Source organism: Elephas maximus, chromosome 5 (genome assembly GCF_024166365.1).
Source record: "Elephas maximus indicus isolate mEleMax1 chromosome 5, mEleMax1 primary haplotype, whole genome shotgun sequence".
Taxonomy (NCBI): Eukaryota; Metazoa; Chordata; class Mammalia; order Proboscidea; family Elephantidae; genus Elephas; species Elephas maximus.
Genome location: NC_064823.1, coordinates 67,964,293 through 67,989,841, shown reverse-complemented (window position 1 = coordinate 67,989,841; position 25,549 = coordinate 67,964,293). Strand labels below are relative to the sequence as shown.

At 36.1% G+C, this 25,549-nt stretch overlaps 1 protein-coding gene across 4 annotated transcripts in view; it reads left to right on the top strand.

Annotated features, from left to right (window-relative positions):
* NUDT9 (nudix hydrolase 9) overlaps nt 1–24,085 on the top strand; it is a 49,836-nt gene extending 25,751 nt beyond the window's left edge. Inside the window, exons 1-8 of one of the 4 annotated variants that reach the window (XM_049885764.1) lie at nt 792–935; nt 6,436–6,675; nt 9,021–9,116; nt 12,320–12,406; nt 17,521–17,632; nt 19,703–19,849; nt 20,907–20,991; nt 23,581–24,085. In XM_049885764.1, the coding sequence (XP_049741721.1) occupies nt 6,479–6,675; nt 9,021–9,116; nt 12,320–12,406; nt 17,521–17,632; nt 19,703–19,849; nt 20,907–20,991; nt 23,581–23,759 (903 nt within the window). In that variant the 5' untranslated portion in view covers nt 792–935; nt 6,436–6,478 and the 3' untranslated portion in view covers nt 23,760–24,085. Of the gene's footprint in view, nt 1–790; nt 1,211–6,435; nt 6,676–9,020; nt 9,117–12,319; nt 12,407–17,520; nt 17,633–19,702; nt 19,850–20,906; nt 20,992–23,580 lie in introns of those variants that run through there. The other 3 variants (XM_049885762.1, XM_049885765.1, XM_049885763.1) reach the window with 3 other exon arrangements.
* Nucleotides 24,086–25,549: the final 1,464 nt, after the last annotated feature.

Here is a 25,549-nt window from a genome sequence, read left to right as displayed (position 1 = left end):
TCTACATTTTTCTCCAGCTCTGACTGGGAGCCTGGTGATCCCTGCCAGAGTAGTTGGTGGTGGTAACCAGGTACCATCTAGTTGTTCTGGGCTGTCTGGTGGAGGCTGTGGTAGTTGTGATCCATTAGCCCTTTGGACTAATCTTTTTCTTGTGTCTAGGGTCTTCGGCATTCTCCTTTGCTCCAGCTGGGATGGGACCAGTAATCTATCTTAGACTGCCACACACAGGTTTTTAAAACCCTAGTGGCTACTCACCACAGTGGGATGTGGAATATTTTCTTTATAAACTATATTATGACAATTGAGTTAGATGTCCCCTGAGACCTTGGTCCCCAGCCCAATACCTCAGTCTCTCAGGGAGGTTCACAGGTTTTCAATGGCCACACCCCAGGAAGTCTTGTGCTTTAGCAATTGCAGCGAACAGTTTGGTAACGCAGAGAAAGAAAAAACTCAGGTACTCCGATTACAAGTCTCTTTTCCTCGTCCCATAACCGCGATTTATTCAAGTATGACTAGGAAGCGCCTGATTCTACTACATCATCCGCCTGTATTTTTCTGTAGAAAAAAAGAAATGGCAACGAATTTCCCTCCATTCCCCTTTCTTTCTTTCTTTCTTTCTCCCTGTTTTCTGTTTGAGTTCCCGGTCTTCCATCATTTCTTCTTTTTTTTTAAGCTTTCCTGCTATCACCCTCTGCCTAGCTGCCCCCCATAGCCTGCGCAGCGGGAGAGGTCGGAGAAGGAGGGCGCGGAGGAGCCCGCTCAGCCTTTGCTTTGCGGCGCCGCCGTAAAGTGTCGTCACGCACTGGTGACATTACGGAGGCCTGGGTTCTCGCTCCGCCGGCTGCTGGTGTTGGGTCAGCCGGCGTCCGTCGGTGCCCTGGTTCCCCTTGTCGCACTGGAAGAGGAGCTGTACTGTTGTTTTGGAAGGGCTCCTGGTCTGTGTTTTTTTAATAAGCTAGACGTTACAACTCACTCTCAGGAGCGGGAGGGCGGCTGGGTCCTACTGCCCGCTGGATGCTCGGGGCTCGGGACTGTAGGGCGGGCCCAGGCTGCAGCTCACTCTAAGGGCGACGGAGCCCCGCGAAGCCGCCCGCGGGGCGGTGATGGCCGGACGCGTCCTGGGAAAAGCTTTAGTCACCGTGTCTCTCTCTGTGGCTTTGGCTTCTGTGAGTGTCAGGTCCCTGGGCTGCCGCAGCATTCCAGCTTACAGGTATTCCCCCTCCTAGCGTCGGCTCCTCCTCCGAGGTCTTGGAGTTGGGGGTGGGAACCAGCTTCCTTTTGGCCTGGTGGGTTCCTTGGATTTTGCTTGCGTCCAGATTTTTATGGCTGTACACAAATTTGTGGGAAGAGTCCCAAATGTTTTATATGCCTTTTGAGGGAAATTAGTGGCGGGGACCTTTCTCGATTTGTGATACTGAAATTTGTCCTCGACCAGCATTCTGTTTAAATAGCACCTGTTTGGGTGTGGTGTCCCGTGCCATTTTTTCTTTCTGGTTAATAGTTAAACCATTTTTATTAAAACTTATACATGAAAATAGTTAAATTTGAGCAGTATAAATGGTGTAAAATGCCTCTATTTTCCAGAGTAGTTAATATGTTTATACCTATTTTTCTCGACTTGCCACCTCTGTAAATTGAGGGATTTATAGGGTCGCTATGAGTCGAAATCGACTCGACGGCACTGCGTTTTTTTTTTTTTTTTTTTTTATGGTTTATCACACTACCTCTTACTTTCATTTTCTTTAAGTTTTTATTCTTTAAGTGCATTGTTTAGTAAAGCCAGACAATGTGCTAGGTTTTAGGAGGCTGCTTGTAAGAACCGTTTCGTTTTTACTTTTTCTTGGCCCCTCATGTTTGATTTTGGTTCACTGAATTTTCTTCTGTTTTTTCCAGTCCCCCTTTTCTGGAACTCCTGTTAGCTGTTGGACCTTCGTGTAGAGCCTCTGTTTCTCTCTTTCTCTTTTTCCATTGGTTTGTCTTTTTTTCACTATGCTCTAGAGAGTTTCCTCAACTTTATCTTCCAAGATTTCTAATTCAGACTTCAGTCCTGTGCATTCTGTTGGTCAGTCTCTTTTATTGAATTTCAAATTTTGGCAAAATTTTTTTCACTGATTCCTCTTTTTAATAGCAACTTTGCCTTATATCGTGGCTATAAAAAGCCTCTGAATCTTTACAGATAGTAGTGCAAGTAAAATTTATCTCTTCTATTTCCGGGATCATCTGTTTGTTTTGAGTCAGTGGTTCTATTACTTTTGGTCCTTCTTTTTCTTTCTGTTGCTTTTTCTCAAACATCTGGTGGTGGCTGCGTGTCCATTTAAATTCTGATTAATGTAGGCGTAGGCATTCTTTTTTTACATGGGAAGGCTGGTTATTGGTTCTGTGTAAGAGGTCTGTAGACTGAAAGTTTTCAATTGAAGGTGTGTGAGCAGGTGGTTCCAGTTTTACACTAGGGTTGAACAATTTCTCAGGTGAGCAAAGCTGCCTTAACGTTATTTCCTCAGTGTGAGTTGTAGAGTTATTAAGCCTGAATTTCTGCTATTTTCTGAACACCAATATTTCCAGTAGAGTTCCTAGCCCTTCAGTTTCTTTAAGAATAAACTTTTGGCTTTGTCCTGGGGGTAAACATAAGTATTGCCTTTTGTGTTTGAAGGGTGGGAGGAAGAAGGACAGAGTAATTTCCATGGTTATTGTCCTACTGGCCCCCACTTAATGACCTTGGGCTGACTGACTTCAAGCTTGAAATCTCTCAGTGCTTCTCTTGTGGGAATGTCATGGCGCCCTCATCCCTTTGGGTGTGTTTTCAAATACATTTTTTCCTGCTTTGGTTTGTAGGTCAACATGATTTTATCCACTTTCTATCTCCCTAAATTTGTTTAAAATATCTCATTAACTGGTGGTGTCCTATCCTCTCTTTTCTGCTGTGAATTTATTTCCTTTTGTACATCTTTATCTCTTTTCAGTGGGATATGAGGAGGGAAAGAAGAAACACATGCTTTCTGGAAGTCACTAATGCTGTTTTTGATACAGGCCACCAGAACAATATAAAACAGCTTGACAGTTATTTTTTATTTTTATAATGCTGAGACGTGTAGGTGAAGTGAGGTATATTCCAAAACCAGGGACTGTTACTGGCTTGGAAGAAAAAGCCAAAAGTTAAGTCAGCAGCTATGTGTTGAGTACCTGGTATCTTGTATTTCAAGGCCTCCTCAGAGAGACAAATGAAATATATCATAAAAAAGTTACCATTCTATAATAATATAGGCAAATCCAGAAAGTGATACTTATGCAATTTTTTTTTTGAGTAGAAAATTGCAAATGTCTTTTCTAGAAAAAATGGTAGCATGTAAATATGTAGTGAGTACTTCAAGTTTTCCAACAGGATTTTTCAGTGGCATGTGTACAACATTGTATATTTTATTGCCGTGAATATGTGTAAACATCTGAGTGAGCTTAAAATGAAGTAGAGGTAGTATAGCATGTACCAGGAGCCTGGACTTTAGCGCCAGCTTGCATGTGTTTGAATCCTCATTCTGCTGTTATGAGTTGTGTGATCTTTGTAAAAGTTATTTGCCTCTCTGGGTCTTAGGAGCCGTGGTGTTGCAGTGGTTAAGTGCTTGGCTGCTAACCAGAAGGTTAGCAGTTTGAATCCACCAGCCACTCTGTAGGAGAAAGATGTGGCAGTTTGCTTCCATAAAGAGTTACAATCTTGGACACCCTATGGGGCGGTTCTGCTCTGTTCTGTAGATTGCTATGAGTCAAAATCCACTCGATGGCAGTGGGTTTAGTGTTTGGTTTTGGACCTTAGTGTTCCCATTTCTAAAATAAGTATAGTAGCACCTAGCTTAGTACTATAACAAAAGCTACCGCTAGTGGGTGGCTTTAAAGAACAGGAATTTATTGTTTCACAGTTCAGGGGTCTAGGGGCATGAATTCAGGGTGTAGCTCTAGGGGGAGATCTTTCTTTGTCTTTTTCAGCTTTTAGTAGCCTGGCAGTCTTTGGAGTTGCTGGGTTTGTAGTCTTTGTATGGTGTCTTCACCCTTTGCATGTGTCTGTGTGTCTATTCTGCTCTTATTATAACTCAGAAGTGATTAGGTTTAGGACCTACCCTACTCTGGTATGACTTATTAACATTGCAAAAGAAAACTGTTTCCCAAAGAATCACATCCACAGGTACAGGGATGAGGACTTTAATACATATTTTGGGGGTACACAGTTCAATCCATAACTACCTAATCTCAGAGTTGTTGCAAGGCTCCGATGAGTTAATATATTAAAGCTCTTAGAACAGTGTTTTGTACATAGCAAGTACTATATACATTTAACTATTATTATGGAACCCTGGTGGTGCAGTGGTTAAAAGCTCGGCTGCTAACCAAAAAGTCGGCAGTTCGAATCCACCAGCTGCTCCTTGGAAACCCTATGGGGCAGTTCTACTCTGGCTATGGTGATTATTGTATTTTCTTTAGTTCAGAGCATTATATCAGTATTGCATTTTGCCAGTCTTTGAAACTGGCTTTTGCTTTGTAAAATGAACTTTATCAGCTATTTAATTCGCACTTATCAGGCCAAATATATTTCTCGCATCTATTACATAATAGAAAAGCCTAGGCTGTGTATATATATATGATAAATACCATCGCTTTCATTCGTCTCACGTGTAAACAGTAGACAGATGGTAACATTAGTACTTCTTGATGTGGTAAGGTGCATAGTTTTTGAATTTTTGTTTTTTTCCTTCCAAAGTTAAGTTTGTTTTGGAAAAGTAAGTAGGTAATCAGGTGTGTAAGTTTCTCTGTCAGAGTAGGTAGCAGATTTGTGGAATTCCACATGCTTATTGATGTAATTTATTGATGTATCAGGGAACAAAGAGCCTCAAGTTAGTACTTAAGAAACATTTTGGTACCTGCTTGGGATAGAGTAGAACTGGATCAGTGTTCCTGTTGGGCATCTCGCAAACCACTAAACTTTACTCTCATTTTGTAATAGAATTCAGTCTGAGACTTGGGCGCCATATATAAAATTTTCATTCTTTTGGTACAGTGTTTATCATAAATTGTTATTAAAGTTATGCTGATCATAATATATGGTGCTTTCCACCTTTTCCTATGACTGAAATAGTCTATTAAGTAATGTTGGAATTAATTGTTTTTTGAAAGTTAGGCAAAACTCAGCTGGAATTCAGCTGGTGTAACTTTTCCAAATGTTTATGTCTCTCCAAGCTTTCTATTTTGGGGGGCAATTTTGGTAACTTTGGTAATTTATTTATATTTTGTTAGATAATCATTATCTCTTAAATTTTCAAATTTGTCATAGAGTTGCATTTGTTGTCTTTTATTACTTTGTTAATTCACTTGTGACAGTTAATATAGCTTTTTTTTCTTTTTTTTTTATGACTTGTTTTTAAGCTCCGTTAAGTTGGGTCTTGAGTAGCCTTTTCTCTAGTGCTAGATTAGCCCTACTCGTAGCCTTTCGAGTGTTGAATGAGGCCTGTCCAGTCAGAAATGCAGCATCTCTTGGTACCAAGTAAGCTCCAGTAATTGTTTAGCTCTGTGGCTGGCCTGGTAGCTGTTCTTTCCTTGATAATTGTTCTTTCCCAAGTAATTGTTTTTCTGCCATGGTTAGTCTTTGCTCAGCGTCTTGGAATCTGGTGTGTGTCTGCAACTTAGTATTTGTCCAAAAGTTCAAAAATACTAGAAAACAAATTTATGCATGTTTATGGAGTCCCTTCTCTTCATGGTTTCCTTCTCTTAGGTGTGCACAAATTGCAGTTGTGTCTGTAGTCCTGACCTCTGATATCTGACTCCTCAGCTTGCCACGATCAGTAGGTCCGTCTGTGCTGCCCTTTCCTTGCTACTTTCCAGAAAGTGCTTCTAGGAAAAAAGTCAGATAATCCTGTACTCATCTCATCAGTGTCCTTTCTCTCAGGGATCACACAGTGCTGTGCTGCCTGTTGTCCAGTATCTGAAAACAATTATTTTATATATTTTGTTCAGTTTTATAGTTGTTTATGTGGAAGGACTAGTCTGGTACTAGTTAGTCTTTAATGGTCAGAAGTGGAAGCCATTGGAACTGTATTCCTGCACATAGGCTTAAACGATCTGCTTTTACATTTCTTGTTGTAGTTGAATTCCATAGTAAAGTTCCATAACAAACTTTCCTATCCCAACAGGTAACACAAAAGTAAGGGTCTGTTCCCTTTCCCAACTAAAATAAATTCAGTAAGTAGGTTCCGATGAGATTTAACTATATTTAGAACATTTTTATGTTTGAAAATAATTTCTCACAGATTTTGGAGCTTTATGCAAATATGCATCAAATTTAAATTTTCTGATTTTTGAAAGTCTTTGAAATTGAAAAGTATGCTTTTGAGTCCTTGAACTAAATAGTAGTTTTTTTGTATTTATGTAACACATTTTTCCTTTTTTTCTTCCCAGAAACTCATTTTCATCCTGTTGGTTTCATCTTAATCCCATCATCATGTCAGATTCTAATGGTGCCAAAGGAAAGTCCCACTACAAGGCTCGGACATCTCCTTACCCAGGTTCAAAAGTTGAACGAAGCCAGGTTCCTAATGAGAAGGTGGACTGGCTTGTTGAGTGGCAAGAGTATAACCCTGTGGAATACACTGCAGTCTCTGTCTTGGCTGGACCCACATGGGCAGATCCTCAGATCAGGTGAGCAAATTAGTAGGCATTAGCTGTATGTAACAGAGCTGTATGTGTCTTACAGAGATATGTACATATAGTTGTTACGTATCTTACAGAGAAGATAGTGATTGTATTTGTAAGTTATCATTTTGACAACTGAAAAATTATTTTTATTTAGTGCTTGGCTTTGTTATAATTCAGTTTCCACATTTTAGTTAAATTCTTGCCAAAGCTAGAAGCTAGGCAGCCAATGTTTATGTATTCTTTTGGGGGTTTTATGATAATCCTTTCAAACAGATAAATTTCTTTGGCTATAGAGTTTTTTGTTTTATGAAATAACAGGTAGTGGTATCTCTTTTCATTTGTTCGGTGGTGGTTATCAATAGAAAATCTTTTTGTAGTTATTTTCCAACATAGTTAGACTTGTGTTTGAAGCAGTGAAAATATTTTTCAAAACTTTTTTTCCTATTAACCAAGAATGATAGAAAATTAATGCAGTGTGAAAAGGAATAGAGAGCAAGCGGGGAAAAAGAAAAGCAAGCAAAAATGTTTTGATTAAAGTCATAGAAGTGCTATGTTGATTCACATTTTATATTTGTGTTCCTTTTAATAATAAATGTAATAATTGGGGTTTTTTGTGTGTGTACTAACAATGAGTTAGGCTGCGTATTATGTGCTTTATAAGCGTTATTTATTCTTACAACCATTCTGGAAGGTGGACACTATTGTTATTTCTACAAGGGGAAAAAAAAAGAAGGTACAGAAGTTTGTCACAGAGTTCGTCACTGGGATAGCTTGGACCTGAGTTGAGGCTGACATCAGAGTTCATGCTCTTAAGCATTCTGTTAAAGTGCCGCCCTAATTTTAGAACACTTTGACAAGTTTGATTTAATTGGCAGGTTGATTGTAAACCATAGTCCTCTGAAGGCATTATTTAGTAAGTTAAATAATAAAAAAAACTGGTGGTTGAATCGATCCAGACTTAGTCAGTAGGCTGTTGAACATCGTTAACTTACTGCTGTGCCATGATTTTGACCCAGAGTTTTTAATTCTATCCAAAGATGTGTTTGTAACTTTACTTGGATTATTAATCATGAAAATAACATTTGAAGAAATTATTTTAACTTTAAATGAGCTCCATTTCACCCTATTTATATATCTGTATACATATTTACACACACCTTAAGTTCAGTTAAAATTCATGATGTTTGCAGGACTGCTAGATAGCTTAAAGGAAGATTGAATATATTTTCTTTTTTTTCATTCAGCTTATTTTTCAAAAGTTGAAATTATATTACCATCTAAATCAAATCTTCTTACTAATATTAATGTTTCAATTACAGCGTGGTTCATGCTTTTTAAATGGTAAATTTTTAGAGTCTCAAGAGCATTGTAACTCTGATTTTATAGTTTTGTGGTCTTTTACTGTTTAATTCTTTTTTATTTATATTAGATAGGTGGCAGATTGGCTAGAAGTCTTGAGAAAAGATTATCCAAATTGGGAATTATTCTCAAAACAGACCACAAATATTTTTATGTTCACATACTGGAATTAGAGCAAGAAAAAAAAGTGAAACCCATGTCAGAAAACTTCCCAGGCCATGAACTATTTAGTGCTGCACAACTCTTTATGCACTGTCAGTGTGGTTATGTCGATGATGTCAGAGTGGTGAGGAAAGTAGCTCATTTATATTATATCCATTTACTTTTTTTTTTTTAAGTTGAGGTAATACATAAATGTGGTAAAGTGGACATTTCTTAAGCATGCAGGTATAACTTAGTAAATTTTCACTTTGATCCAACTCTGTAAGTACTCCTCACACCAAGATCTAGTCTATTTCCAATGTGTCTATATCATATTTATTATGCTGTTTGTAGGGTAAATTCACTGCTTTGATAAAATATTTTTGATAAAAATATTAATCAGTGCACATTTGAAGAAATTAAAATTACTTTGACTTGGTAGAAGCATCGAAAGGAATCTTATTTTTGGAACCACATAAGAACCAGTAGTTACCATTTTGTGCACACAGCCAATTCCTCTTTGCGAATACTAATGTAGGCTTTTTTTGTAGTGTGTAAGAGGAGCTCCGCTTTTTCCAGTACTCATTCCTAGAGGGGTATTGAGTCCAATGATAATGCACATCCTTGGAAATTTTAAGATGGAAATTGTAAAAAAAAATAAAATTTTTTTTTCTTAGATGCTGTTTTGAAGGAGTAAGACGGGTTTGTAAATAAATACTAGCCTTTATATTAATTACTATTATAGGAATATATATTCTATCATTTTAAATAGCAGATTGACTGGCATTATTATGCTATTGGCAGTATTGAATCATTATTTTTTATTTGTATTGGTATTCTCCTTACAGTGAAAGTAACTTTTCTCCCAAGTTTAATGAGAAAGATGGGCATGTTCAGAGAAAGAGCCAGAATGGCCTGTATGAGATTGAAAATGGAAGACCTAGGTAGGTACTGTGGATGGAGCATCTTACAACAATGGGTCTTAATAAAATAGAAAAGATAATCAACATTTACCGAGTGCTTGTATGTGCCAGGCATTGTACAAAATAATTTATATATGTGATCCAGTTAAATCTTGACAATAATTCTGTGAGTGGATATTTTTAGTTTCATTTTACAGGTAAAGAGAACGACTGTAATCTGTTTGTATACAACTTATAAGTGGCGGAGGATCTTTTTGTAACTTCATCTTGAAGGGAGAGATAAATTAACAAGAGAGACTTGAAAATTATATCTCCGTAGTTCATTTGTTAAATGAAATAATACCTTAAAGTACCACCACCTATCTGTCAGTTTGTTGTAGTGTTATGGTTTGTGTGTTGCTATGATGCTGGAAGCTATGCCACTGGTATTTCACATGCCAGCAGGGTTACTGATGGTGGGCAGATTTCAGTGGAACTTTCAGACTAAAACAAAGAGGAAGAGACTGGCAATCCATTTCTGAAAATTAGCCATGAATAACTTATGGATAGTAGCAGAACATTGTAAGATTGGTAGAGGGTCAGTGAAAATGAGGGAAACCCTTTACGAGATGGATTGGGACATAGCTGCAACAATGGGTTCAAACATACCAACAATCGTGAAGGTGATGCAGGACTGGGCAGCGTTTTGTCCTGTTATACATGAGGTCGCCATGTGTCAGAGCTTCTTCCCGTGGCAGCTAACAACAGTCTTAAAGTAAAAATTTATCTAAACACATAAGGATAAACCAAACCAAACCAAACAATAATTGAACATCAAAGTTCTTTCTATACTTTTAAAAATGAACTTTTGTAAAATTCCAGAATTATCCATTTTCCTTAAGAAGACATTTTAAAAGTTAGGAAGATATATAAAAGTTAAGTCTTTGCTGTCAGGTTGATTCTGAGCCATAGTGATCCTGTAGGACAGAGTAGAACTGCCCCATAGGGTAGTGGCAGACTGCCACATCTTTCTCCCTTGGAGAGGCAGGTGGGTTTGAATCGCCAGCCTTTCAGTTAGCAGCCGAGCACTTAACCACTGTGCCACCAGGACTCCTCATATAAAAGTTAGCATGCCTCAAATAAAACAAAAGAAGGACCATAAATTTGTCATCATGGTAATCATCTTATAAAAATGTTGCAGTTTATGTTCTTAGTTCCCCTAGAACATTAGAATCATAGTGCTCCTGATCCCAATCTTGTCCTCCAGTTTTGCTTAAGTCTTCCTTTGGTCACAACTTACCTTTTTATGTTCTTTGCTGTTGAGCCTTCTAAAGTCAGATTCTCCTGGCATTTGACTTATTTCTTAGGTTATTTTCTGGGTAAAAGATATTTAAAAGATACTTACACATGTAAAAGAACAGACAACAAAGCCAAGATAACATGGTGTTTTAGTTAAGAGTATTTGACTAATAGAAACCAACTCTTAAATTTGCCCGAGCAAAATATGAAAATTATTCAAGGGCTGTAGGATTGTCTAAAGGAGCCCAAAGCACCAATGCAGCTAACTTTAGAAAAGAGTGGAATTGGAAATCCATCAGGACTATCTTTCTGTCTCATCCTGCTTTTCTCTGTATTTTGGCTTCATTTCTGTCTCTGCAAACAGCCTTATTTGCTTCTCAGGCTAAAGGATAGTCAATATGTCTATTCCACAGCTTTTAGCTTAGAAGTTACAGGTTTGGTTATCTATAAATCTGACAACACTCTCTTAGTATTGGCTTTGATCATTCATTTTCAGGGGTGTGTGGTTTTATGAAATAGCATAGTTGCTGCCCCTCCTCCTGTGGATTTGAAAAATAGTATCGTCAGCTGGACAGGTGTTTTGTCTTTCTGTCTTTATTTGCAAGTCTTAATAAAACATTTCTGAATGTACTGGCAAGTAATATAAAAATTTATTCCTTCAATTTTAATAAGTCACAGGAACAGAATAAAAAGATGTTTCAGAAAGAAATTTTGACACATTTTCTTTCATATAGTGGGAGAATAAAAGATACAGTATTACTGTAAGGTTACAGTTTAGAACATTTAACTGGTATGTGATAAAAATTGAACATTTGAAGACTTAACTGGAAGAAAATTACTTAGGGATGAGTGGCGATATATTTAGCTAACAAACTTTTTAGTATTGGGTTATGACATTAAATTAAATACTAAGTTAATATTTTTATAAAATTGCTTTTTCTTAAAATTCATGTTTTAATATACTTGAACTCTATGAAATGGTAAATAATACACCTACTTGTCACTTATTAGGAAGCCCTGGTGGCATAGTGGTTAAGAGCTACAGCTGCTAACCAACAGGTCAGCAGTTCAAATCTGCCAGGCGCTCCTTGGAAACTCTATGGGGCAGTTCTACTCTGTCCTATAGGGTCACTATGAGTCGGAATCGACTCAACGGCAGCGGGCTTGGGCTCATCACTTATTGACTATCTCGTTATCTGACATTTCGCATTTACAACAATAAAAGAATTTTATTATCTGACTGTTTTGTGCATTAATAACATGTGTCTGGCAGTAATGAACACTGAGGTACAAGATGAGAGTACCACTGGCTGTGATGGTAAGGTTATGTGCCAGCTTGGCCAGACCATGATTCTCAGTGTTTGGCAGTTATGTAATAACATAGTCATCCTCCATTTTGTGATCTGATGTGGTCATCCTACATTTTTGTATAACACCAGTTTTCACTTAATGACCTGGTCTTCGAAACCTATCTATGTCAATAAGTGAGGAATGAGCATATTAATATTTTATGATATATTACTGATAATAAAAATCCAATACCCTGTGGGGAAAAATAGACTTAAAAATGTAACAGAAAGATTTTTAATGGGGAGAATTGGAGAGTAGAATAGGGAAAGACAATGAGAAAGTGAAGAGAATTGTGGGTATCCTGAAAAATAGTCACTGTTGCAGAGACAGATGATGAGGCACAAAGCATTTCATCCTCCAAATATTAAGAGTTCAGTACGGTTCTAGTTTGAATTTAGAAGTGTAGTAAAAACTGAAACAAATTCTTTTATTGTAGAAGAACTTTAGAAATGGATTTAGTGCCAGATATGTGATAGTACCACTGAATTTGTAAGGTGAGATTGGTATCCTCTTACTGTTCTTACTGCCGTCTTTTGGGACATATAAAGTTGGATTAAAAAAGATGAACACATTTAACTTTTTTTTTTTCCCCCCAGAAATCCTGCAGGACGGACAGGACTGGTTGGCCGGGGGCTTTTGGGGCGATGGGGCCCAAATCATGCTGCAGATCCCATCATAACCAGGTAAGAACCAAATGAAATATTTCAGGAGCAAAGAGCTAAGTAATCAGAAAGATACAGACTGTAGCCATACACACAGACACACACAACACACAGACACAGACACACACACACACACACACACACATCTATACTTTAGAGGGGTTTTATGCAAATAAATTATAGTGATGTAACTATAAAGGTGTAATTTTATATTGTATGAGAGTTAGGCGTCATCAAATAAAGTTAATTCACCAGATATTTATCAAGCATGTATTTGTTCGCAGCACTGAGCAGGTTCTTTGGAGGATGTAAAAACAATACAAGAATCTTAAGTTTTGGCTCTCTGTAATTGAAGAGCTATGGCTTCATTTGGAAGATGGAAAATATGAAATAAAACATGTCACATATGATCAAGTAAAATACCTTGGCAGATTGGAAGTGGAGAATGACAAACTGGAGCACCCAATGAAGGCATCATGAAGGAGGTTGACTTGAGCCAAGCATGAATCTTTGATAGGGGGACAGGAGGAGGTTTGAGCTTTGAGGGACAGTGAAAAGATCAGCTTGGTTGAAACAGAAGATTCCTGTAGGAGAGTAGCGGGTGACAAATTTAAAATTAATTCTGTGGAAAATGTTAAATGCCAAAGTTAAGGAGTGTGAACTAGAGCCATTGAAGGTTTCAGAACAGGGGAAAGGCATTCTTTCCTTACAGACTGGTAAACCAAATCATGTTCAGAAGGTCCCTAGTGAGCATAAATCAGAATAAAGAAAAGAAGGTAGGTGAATCTTAGGTTTAGATGGACTTAGCCATCTCTATCAGAATCATCTTTCTAATACATCTAGAATATTCTGTCTTTTTCTTTGTTTTGTTTGAAGATTTTTAAGATTTCTTCACTGACCAGCTCCCTTCCCACATGTAATCGTCCCTTTTGTTTTTTAGATAATGCATAAACCCTCAATATTGTTACTTTTTTTTTTAGTTTTAATAATTTAGGAGCTTTCCTTTCCTTTTTTTTTTTCTTTCCTATGAGATTTTGTTTTTCTCTATCTAATAAAACAAAACAAAACAAAATTTCATAGTTTAGGAAGTTAATACCTCTTGTTTTTAAGTTACTGGGAGAGGTACCTATATTTCACCCTGTTTTATTCTCTTCCTTGCATTATCACTTCCTCTGCCAAAATGGAGCTTTATCTCTCACTCCAAATTTTATCTTCCTTCCTTTCCTCCCTTCCTCTGTTCATTCCTTCTATCCACTTACCTTCCTACTTATCTGTCTACCTACCTGTCTGTCTAAAATTCCTGTAGAAACTTTGTGCTTTAAATGTTATGGGAAGAGTTAAAATATTGTTGTGGATGACCTTAAGTCATAAATACTAATGGCAGTATCATTTTCTTTGCAGTTTTGGTGAGGCTAACTAAAGACAGGAGGGTGTGAAATATATGAATACTAGTAAGGGGGTAAGCAGCAGAAAAGGAAAGCCAGAGACTTGAAAGTTAGCATCTAATTAGCTTATCTTTTTTTTTTTTTAATGTATGGTGGACCAAATAGTAGCTGGGAGTGTATGTGATGATTATGTGTCATATTGTTTTGAAATTGTAAACCTTAAAGAGACCTTGAGTTTGAACTCTGTCATTATACAGATGAGAAAACTAAAGGTGTAGAGATGGCCCAGGGCAATACAAAGCCCGTAACTGACAGAGTCTAGCTTTAAATTCTACTCTGCAGTTGACGTTCTTTCTACTCTCCTGTGCTATGTCAGTAATGCATATATTAATTGATGAGTTCTTCTAAGTAGATTTAAAAAAACCTCTCTGCTGCCCAGTTGATTCTGACTCATAGTGACCCCATAGGGTTTCCAAGGCTGTAAATCTCTAGGGAAGCAGACTGCTGCACCTTTCTTCCAAGGAGCTGCTGGTGGTTTCGAATCGCCGACCTTCCAGTTAGCAGTCGGTCGTTTTAACCACTGTGACACCAGGGCTCCTTTCTAAGTGGATTTGTGGCAGTGAAAATGTAAGGAAGAGAAGAATGAAGATATTGAAAGAAGAGTCAACAAGACTAAATGGACTTTTAAAAATATCTGTCTACTTGAGGCACTCTGCTAGGTGCTATTTTTTTTCATTTGATTCTCACATCTCTTCTGATTAGTTATTAACTAACTATAGATAAGAAAATGGAGACTTACTGGGGTTAAGTGACTTCTGAAATTTTGTAGATTTGAAATTTGAATCAGGGATATGTGGCTCCAGATACTGTGCTTTTTCCTTTATATTTGTATCTCACTAGTGAGTAATAAGTCACAAGAATCACCTAGGTGCTTTTTTTTTTTTTCACCTATAAACTTTTAAAGCAAAGATTCTGCCTCCTTTTCTTTGAGGTACTTTATGGTTCAAAATGGCATTATACAGTGCACAATTTTACATGCTTTCTTGTTTAGAAACTCTGGGACAAATGTTAAATTTTTAGATTCCCAGGCACCTTTCCTAGAGATTTCCCATGTACAGTTATCTGAAGTTCCTTTAAATCCTTTGAAGTCAAAATGAGATAGGAAGTGTTAATATATTGCTGTGAATTAAACTCAAGTCAAAAAATTAATATTTTTTTTCAGTTTTGCATAGACAGTAAGGTATAGCCATCAGAATTGGGAAGGGAATATCAGTAGGGCATAGGAATATCGTTGATATTTAATAAATCATAAATAATTAAAATGATGTATTACTTCTGTTATATCAAGAAATTTTGTTTTTAATTTGGTGATAATGTATTTGGTACTAATTTGATATAAGAAATTACTGTGCTTAAAGTCCTTAAATGAGCCCTTTCAGGATAAAGGTGGGAGCATGTAAACATGATGTAGAGGGTCTTCATCATTTCTCTGCTCCTGCCTTCTTTCCCTGCTGTGTCTCTCTATGAACAGCTGAAGCTTCTCTTCCCTGTGGTCTAGCCATGACTGACTGGCTGACTGACTGGATGAACAGCAAGGCTCTGTGTTAGTCTTTGTTTTCCCAGCTCCTTGCGTGTGATGTGTGTAGATGCAGTGTGTGGAGCCATCATTTGCCTTCTTACCTCTCTTTCTGTCTAATTAGAGTAAACATTCAGATTTGTTTGCTTTAAGTAAATAGTATAGTAATTAAGAGCACAGATTTTAAAACCCGATTACCTGGGTTCACATCTCAGCTATACCACTTATTAGCTATGCAATCTTGGGCAAGTTAACTTTTCTGTGTCTCGATCTCTGTATCTGTAAAATGGAGGTAATGTAACTATAGAATTGTTTTGAGGCTTAAATGGGTAAATATATTAAAATGCTTAGAACAATGTCAGATACAAAATAATACAACCTGTCCTCTCTCCATTCTCACTGTCTCTGCCTTCAGTCCTGCCCTCATCTTTCACCTGGAATATGGTAACAGCCTCCTAGCTGATCTTGCTTCCAGTCTTGCTTTCCTCCAGAGTAATCTCCATGCTTCTGTCAAAGTGAGTGAGCATTCTAAGATACAAATTAGTCATGGCTTTACCCTACTTAAAAATATTCTCTGGCCCTCTAAGCAGATGAATTTGATGAATTCTGTCATATAAGCTCTTTGCTTACTTCTCTAGCCTAATCTCATCTCTTTTTTTCTTACTGATGTCCACAGTGCCAGATTTCAGTTTCTTGAACATGTTATCTTTCTTTTTTTTGGCATAGAACTGAATTAAAAAAAGAAAAATTACCGTTGTTGAAAATATACACAGCAGCACATATACCAACTCAGCAATTTCTGCATGTACAATTCAGTGACATTGATAGTACTCTTCAAATTGTGCTACAGTCCTCACCCTCTTTTCCAGATCCTTCCTTCCCATGTTAACATAAACTCACTGCCCTCTAAGCTTCCTGTCTATCCTTTCTGAGTTACTGTTGTCAGTTTGATCCTGTGTAGATAGTTCTTTAAAAGACCACAATGCTCAAGGCAGATGTTCTTTACTAATTAAGCTAAACTATGGTTTGGGTTAAAGAAGACTTCAGGGGATATTTTTGCTGTAAGGTTTAAAGATTATTTCAGGGCAGTAGTTTCAGAGGTTCATCCAGTCATAGTGGCCCCCGAAAGTCTGGATTCCATGAAACTTTGAAATTCTGTTGAATACTATGTTGTTTTATAGCTTTGTTTCTTGCTTATGTTTTTCCTGTCTGGCATCCTTAAAAACAGATGTCGTCTTGTACTAATTATTCTTTCATTTCTGTTTACGTATTCATCAAACTGTCCCAATATCTTATAATTTATTCACTTACATATGTAGCCCCATTGCTAGATTAGGGTCTCTTTCAGGAGAGGAATTATGAATTAGATATGGTAGTCAGCCTATATAAAGAAATTTCAAAGCTCTGATATTCAAACCAGTATATTTCATTGAGTCTCATAGAGTGATGATTAGGTCATAGACTTTATTATTTGATTTAGTATTGAAAACTCAAAATTTTTATCTTTGCCTAAGAGACTATTAGAACAGTTGTTAAATTGTAGGGGAGGGGTGGATGTGGTAGTTGGGGGTGTACGTGGCGGGGGATAAGGAAGGAGAAGAGATTTATTAACACTCTGGGAAAGAGGCTGTGTTAGAAAAAGTGCATTCTAAAATTAACATTGCCTTAATACTTTTTAAAAACTGTATTGTGTAACTTAATTCAAAATATAAAATTAAATAATAGTGAGATTTTTGTTTATTAGAAGAGGGGCATAAAGATTGAGAGGTACTGCGTTTGAGGGCAGCTGAACCTGTATCATATAATCTACTTTTCTGATGATGACACAAAATGAACTGTTACAAGCATGTATTATTTGGGCTTTTTACCACCTTAAAATCTTAAAGACCTTTTTTTTTTTTTATGATCGTTCCTTTAAATTCTGTTCTGCTTAGAAAAAATTTTTTTGATGGTTCTTTAAGTAGTAAAAACTGTTTACATTCTGAATTTTCATTACAAAGATGGTTTGTAACTGGGCTAACTAGAATATTTCTAATAAAAAAGTAGTTTTTGTAAAACTGTCTGATTTGAGGTAAATTTATGTATACTCAGAAAAATAGATCTTTGTCTCAAGCTTGAGCTAGAACCTTGGTCTTTGTTCTAAATTCATTATGATCTTACATTGCTATTTACAGGTGGAAGAGGGATAGTAGTGGTAATAAAATCACCAACCCTGTTTCTGGAAAAAATATTTTACAGTTTGTTGCAATAAAAAGGAAAGACTGTGGAGAATGGGCAATCCCTGGGGTAAGCATAAAATTAAAATTAATATTTTAAGTTCTAAGTTGCTTTATTTACTATAAGCTTACTGTGTGTAGATTTTTCCTACTTCATTTATCCTCCATTCCTTCGCACTTCAGTTTAGTAATTATTTTGTCTTTCGTTGTTATAATGAGGTGTCATTGTCAATAGCAAGTTTAGGATGAATACAAAGTTTTAGAGTCTAAGTCTGTTTCTAAAACCCATGTGAAAGATCATGGATTTGGGAGTTAGACCTACGTTTTTATCCTGGCCTTCCCACTTTCAGCTGGGTGATTCTGAGCTCAGACCCTTATCTTTAAAATAAAGATAATCATGTCTATCTTATAGGATTATTAAAGATAGCATCTAAAGAACCTGGGACACAGTGTGTGGAATCCTTGGGTGGCAGAAAGGGTTACTGTCTTGACTACTAATGGAAAAGTTGGTGGTTCAGATTCATTCAGAGGCATCTTGGAAGAAAGGCCTCTGGTGATCTACTTCTGAAAGGTCTCTCAGCCGTTGAAAACCCTCTGGAGCACAGTTGTATTCTGACACACATGGGCTTATCATGAGTTGGAATCCATTATACGACAACTAGTTTTGTTTTTTTTGGTTTACATAGTAGGCAGTCAGTAACGTTGGGTCTCCTCAAAACTCACTCCCCAGTCTTAGCCCAGGGTAAGATTTTTAGCTTTTTTTGATGAATTCTGTTAACTTTATACATGATAAAAAGGATAACTTTTATTACTTACTCTTCTTTGCAGTTTTTTTTTTAATCTCTGTGACCCTGGTGGCATAGTAGTTAAGAGCTACAGTTGCTAACCAAAAAGGTTGGCAGTTCGAATCTACCAGGTGCTCCTTGGAAACCATATGGGGCAGTTTTGCTCTGTCCTGTAGGGTCACTATGAGTTGGAATTGACTCCACTGCAAAGGGGTTTGGTTTGGTTTTTTAAATGTTATTAAGAAGAATGTACTTTCTTTGGCTTGATATAGTTTGAATTCATGTCAGTGATATATTTGAAATGGCTTTTAAAAAAATGTGTATGTGTGGGTTAGAGGGTTTTATATTTTATGCCATATTGTGAAATAGAGACGGTGTGATGTGAGGGTGACTTTATAGACACGCTGCTGTCTGGAAGAACTTTTTTTCTTTGTAGGATAAAAATGGAATGGAAATAAAGATGTCAGCTGACTCTGATGAAAGCTTAGACTAATTAGTATGAGCCAAATAGTCAAACTTTACTCATGCTGAGTGCAGTATTACAATAATGATTTCATCACAGGACCTTATATTTTGATTGTCATTTGAAATTCTGACTAATCAGGGAACTGTTTTCATTGATGATATTTGAAGTCATTCACCTGACCACTATATTTTGAGTATCTGCCCTTTGTCAGCTAATATTTAAGACATCCAACAGAGCAACATAAACAAAAACCCTTGTCCTCTTGGTGCTCACATTACAGTGGGAGAAACAATAAATAAGGTAAATAAGTAAAATACATCATATGTTAGAAGATGATAAGTACTTGGCAGGATAGGTGACTACAAATAGGGTGATCAGGGATGACCTCCATGAAAAGGTGACATTTGAGTAAAGATCTGAAGGAGGCAAATGAGTGAACCGTATGGACATCTAGAGAAAAACAGCTTGGATAGAGGTAATAGCAGGTGCAGAGGCCCTAAGGTGGGAGTAAGGCGGGAGGATGTCAGTGTGGCTGGAGTGGAATGAACAGTGGGAGAGTGTCAGCTTGCTGTGTTCTTTCTTGCCTCCAGGCCTTTTTTCCTTAACTGGAGTTTGAAAAAATAACCGGAAGGAAGTGTGATTGGCTTAGCTTGCCATAGGCTAATCTTGGACCAAACACTGTGGCTAAGTGCATGAGGCCACTCACTGGCTACTTCCACTAGAAAGAAATGATTTAGAGAAGAACATTTCCTAGAAAAATAGGGATCACTATGATGGGGCAGAAGGAATAATAAATGTCCACTCCATCACTCAATAAATAATCTATTGAACGAATCAAAGCTTATTAGTTTTTTTTTTGTTTTTTTGTTTTTAAAAATGTGACCGTTAGGGCATGGTGGAACCAGGAGAGAAGATTAGTGCCACACTGAAAAGAGAATTTGGTGAGGAAGCGCTCAACTCCTTGCAGAAATCCAATGCTGAAAAGAGAAAAATAGAGGAACAATTGCACCAACTCTTTAGCCAAGAGCATCTAGTGGTAAGAAATGGCAGTTCCTAGAAGGAATTCAGTCTTGTGGGTAAATGAAAATGACTTAGTGTTTACCTGGAAATCTGCGAGATCCTTTCTCTCAAGAAAATAGAATACTTGTATATTTGAAGTACATATTTACAGAAATAATTTAAATTGTAGTGAATCTTCACTGTAAATAGATTTGTATTTAAGTTTTATAGCCCACGAAACTTTAGGTCAGTTATATTATTTGTTATAATACTTTTTTCTCTTAGTTTTTCTTCATACTAGCTCTGAGCTAATGCAATACATAAGAAGGTTTTTTTGTACATGCTGAGCACCCATCCAACAGAAAACCTATTTTTATTTGCATGAAGGTAGCTCTTTTTCAAAGGATATTTTAAATTGTGTTATACAGGGTTTCTCTGCTTAATAATCATGTCTCATATCCGTTTTGCCTACATACCCTCGGTGATTTTTTTAACCACCTTATATATGTACACAAATCATAAGGAAAGGAACAGGATTTTCTCCCCCTCCCCCCTTTTTTTTCCTTTTTTGTGCTGGCTTTTGTTTGGATTGCTTTGGTTTCTTTCCAGAATTGGAATTTCTTATTTCTCTATGTTGTTCAGTTTTTTTTGGTTACGTTTGCGTTAGATGGCTAGATTAAAATCTTTTTATGTATGAGTAGCTTAAATATTAGTTTTTATTTATAGGTCTCTTTTGTTTAAATGGAAGGCTCTACCTTCATGTTTCTGAAATGATAATCACAGGAATTATTAAAGCAAAAATTCTTAAATTACAGACTCTTTTTAAAAATTATATGGCCAAAGTCTGACTAATCTCAGATTCTGAAATTAAGGTCTGAGATGTTGAGGGTTTTACAAATTTTAAGCTGCCTCAAAAGGTTCTTGAGAATATGGTTCCTTGGGAAATTTAAAATAAGCATGTGTAATGTTGCCTTAAAGGTTTTATGATAGTTACATTTCTGATTCTAGAGAAGGTAACATGCTTTTGCTCTACCCGTTCCTGTTTCATCCTAGACTTTTTTTTTTTTTTTTTATCTACCTCCTTATAAAAATAGATATATAAAGGATATGTTGATGATCCTCGAAACACTGATAACGCATGGATGGAGACAGAAGCTGTAAACTACCATGATGAAACAGGTAATTTTACTTGTGTATATGAAACTGACTGAGATTAGAGGATCAATTTAAGCCAAGCAACCTGCTAGGGCATCATCAAAACTGGACTAGGTTAACATCCTAAGCCAATTAGCAATAGATTGTGACAATATATGCCAGCATTTTCTATAGATTGTAAGAATATATTGTTCAATATTAAACAACATACATGATCTCTGTGTGTGTACGAAATGCACACATGATCTCTGTCTGCTCCTAAGGAACTAAGTTTTGTATTTATATAAACCCAAAAATGTGCTATTAAAAGAATACAGAGAAGAGAGCCTCAAAAGTGTTATTACCAGTGACTAAATTTCTTTAATCCTTTAGCATACGAAATTAAGGTTGAATTTCTGGACTGAAATTATGTGTTTTAAAGTTGTCAAAATTAAACAACAAAAGCAACAACTGGGAATTTGTGTGGGAAGTATAGCAGTGACAAAGGAAATGGAGATTTATTTCTGTCTCATTGTTTGAAATATTTTTATAACAGGCATGCATTATTAAAAAACAAAACAAAAATCTCAAGTATTGAAATAATTTAAAATGAATCCTTTTTCTGGTCCGTGGACTAAACAAAAATTGGAGGTAAAATCTGTTATAAAAAATGAGAGGGAAATCTGTCTTAAAAATTAATGAGGTCTTTCATTTCCACATTAAATGGCTTCCCTTGCAACACAAATTTTACTGCTAAATTGGGATGATATTTTTATTTTCATCTGTAGTTTAATGAAGTGGGCAGTGTATCAGAAGAACTGAACGTTCTACTTAACGCTCCTTCGTGAGCTGTGTAGCCTTGTTAAGTCATCTGTCCTCTTGGACTTAATTTTTTCATTTTTAAAATGTGGGGTTAGAACTAGGTGATCTGTCACTTTTACAGTCTGTGCTTTTGCTCTTTGTACTTGGAGGAAACTACCAATGTATTTCCATTCCTTCCTTACAACTGTTCTCACCATAGTAATAGAAAGAGTTGATCTTTCGGGTGTCGAGAACTTAAAGAAATATTTTGAGGCAGAAATATACAAATAAAAGGTAACTTAGAAGCAAGACTGTAAGACTCGCGTGCTGATAAATTTAACTTTTTTTTAGTTAAAAACAATAACTCGTTAAAAACAATAACTGCAGAGGTTTATTACGTAGTTTATGGGTTGTTCAAATCACTGTATTCACCTTCCCCACCCCCCCAACTTTTAAAAGGTTTTTTTTATGTAATTTATTAGACAGTCAGAAGAGGGTAGGAAGAGAACTCTTCAGACATTATTAGTTCCGATAAAGAGTATGATATTAGAGGAAGTTGTTATTTAGGTAATTAGATACTTCAGTTTAACTTTTAGATTCAGGTTTACTTTTTAATTGCTGGTTCTCCTTTAATGGTTAAATTTTATCACTGTGATGAGGATACACAGAGTTATCATTTTAGCGATGGAACTTAGAAACCACCTGTGTGCTAAAATGTTAGATTCTTTTTTTTTTAAGTAGCTGTATATTTTATTATAATAAGGTAATTTTTATATTACTATAAAGGCGATACATGTCTATTGTAAATTATTTAGAAAATAGATGATGTGTAAAGGAAAAAATTTAAAAACCACTAGTTACTTTATTACCCAAAGGTAATCACTGTTAACATTTTGATTTGTCTTCTTCCAGACATCATACAGTTGTTTTTAAAATACAAACAAGCTCTTACTACAATTTTGTTTTGTTGCTTGGCGTTTTTACTTAAAAATACAATATGGTCATTTGTCCGTGTCAGTTGATGTGGATGTACTTCATTTTTAATGACCACGTGGGACCATCATTTTATCTGGCCCATCGTGTAATCATTTAATCTGTGTCTTATAGATGGAAAGTTTTTTTTTTGTTGTTGTCATAAATAATGTTACCTTAAATACTTTAGCAGACTTGTCTGTTTATTTCCTTAGGATAAATTCTTTGAAATAAATCGCTGGATTGTTTGTTGTTCTTAGTACAGTGTTTTGTATGGAGTCTGATGTAGGAGAGGCACTCCAACAATTACTGAATGAATACTAATCAGAACATTTACTTTTTAAAAGCTCTTGATGAACATTGCCCAGTTGTTCTCCAGAAATGTGCCATTTTTACAACAGTGATTGAGAGTCACTTATTTCTAAATGTTTGATAATTGAATTTATAAATATTTTGTTATGGTTTGGTGTTATGTTTAGAAAAGTCCACTCACCTCAAGACTATAAAACTAATCACCAATAATTTGTTCTGTTTCAAAAAAAATTTTTGTTTTAATCTTTATACTCTGTAGAATTTATTTTGATGTAAAGTTCCATGTTCATTTAACATAAACTCTTTTTTTTAAAGGATAATATTCTTACTTTTTAATAAGGAAAGTTTTCCTAGTTGTGCCTCTACCTGAAAACTTAGAAACTTGGTTAAAATTTGGACATTTGAGAATATTCTAGTTTTTAATTCACTTGGCCATCTAATACAGTTATGATTTAAGGTTCTTTTTAGTAAGAATATTTGAAGATATGTTTTAAAAAAATGAATAAATGAGTTACTTTTTCTTGGTGATGGTTTTTCTTTGGTGACCAGGCGAGATAATGGATAATCTTACTCTAGAAGCTGGAGATGATGCTGGAAAAGTGAAATGGGTGGACATCAGCAATAAACTCAAGCTTTATGCCAGCCACTCTCAATTCATCAAACTTGTGGCAGAGAAACGAGATGCGCACTGGAGTGAGGACTCTGACCCTGGCTGCCCTGGCTTATAGCTTGAAGTCTCCATGTAAGCTAAAGACCAACAAAGGAGCATGTACTGAAAAGAAGGAAGTGTCACAGAACTCATACTGTAAAAAGGCCAGGGTAGGGCAATTAGGAATTATTTTATTTATTTTCATTTACAAGGTTTGCATTTAGATTTTGCATCAGAATAATATTAGTAAATATGGTAAAATAGAAAATAGGATTTTCAGCTTTCCATTCAAAAGAAGAGGAGTGTAGTCATATATTTTATGTATTCTATTTGAGCATAGCTTAAACCAAGTTGACACCTAATGCTCTTTGAAGAATTGCAATCAGAATAAAGAGAAATTTCTGATCATCTGTGTAACTTCTGTTTTTCATTTAGTTCTTGTTTGTGAATTCTTTTTTTTCTCCCACTGATCTTTTGATATCTGAAGAATATTCTTGCCACATCAAGTACTTTCAAAGGAGCAACACCATTGGATATATAGTTTAATGTATAATCTGATTTATCTTCAAATTATTTGTTTTAATTTTTGCATTATATGATCTTGTTGAAGCTGCTCTCAAAAAATGGCAACTTTCTGTGTATTCTTAACTTGAAAGTCATCAGTTTAATGAAGAAATATCAAAACTCTTTCAGTCAATAAAGATCACTCACGATCAGTGAACAAGAACTTGTCTCATTTTCAAAAATTCTGAATTAAAAAACATACCTAGTAAATTAGTAATTTAAATCAATGTGCTTATCTTACTCTATTGTAACCGTATATGTTGGAAATGAATTAAAAATAGATGTTCAGAAAGGAATTGACAGGCAGAGACAGAGGGAGAGTTTTGAGAGTTAAAGTGATTTTTGTCGGGAAGAGAATGTTAAGATTGAAATAAGGTTTTGAGAGATGCTCTATCAATATTATAAATGTCAGACAAAAGGAGAGGGTTAGCTAGGGGCTCTTGGAAGCAGGGAAGAGGAAAGAAAAATAACACTGCTTTGGCGCCACCATTTACGATACTGTGTTTGGGGGCATGTGTATCACATTCTGGCTAAGAATGTCAACCAGTGATATCCACTGGGAAAGTCGCTTTGTGCTAACTCCTGTCACCCCAGAGTAGGGACTGTCATAATTCCATCTTCATTCCAGCTAGACTGCACATGGAGCATCTGGAGAAGAGGTAACTTAGGGGAGAGTGATACGATTGTTGTCTTCAGATACTTGAAAAAGGTGTTAGCTACAGGGCAGAACCAGGGCTAAGGTAAATCAAAAGTTTTTCGTTTTTGTCAGTTTGGTGTCAAAACTTCTGTGGTGGTAAAACCTGAGCTGAACTAACAGGAAGGTTTATTCCCCTTAAACTGATCATACATTTTTTTGCAGAAAGATTAAGTTGTTTGATTTTAGGACACTGCCTCAAACCCCCTGGAAGGGTAGATGTACTGTGCCAATTTTCTAAAATCCACAAAATTCTCATCTTTAGAGTATGCAGTAAGGTCTTAAAGCCTTGGACCTCCCGTTAGGTGAGAGACCTTCCTCCAGCATGGAAGAGCCTGATTTGCCTGTTGGGCAGGAAGAAATTCTTCCTGGCACTAAAATAGAATTCTAAAACTGAAACTCCTTAAAAATTCTTAAAGTCTGAGCGATTCTCTGAAAATGACATTTCCTTATTTTTAATACTTTTCATACATTTAAACTGACATTAATAAAAACATTACAAATTTTATTTGGCAATGACTAAAGCACACAGTCTATAGATAATACAGTATTTGGAGTTTTCGCTGGAATATTGACAAAGTACAAAATGATACAATTACTATAAACTGTAG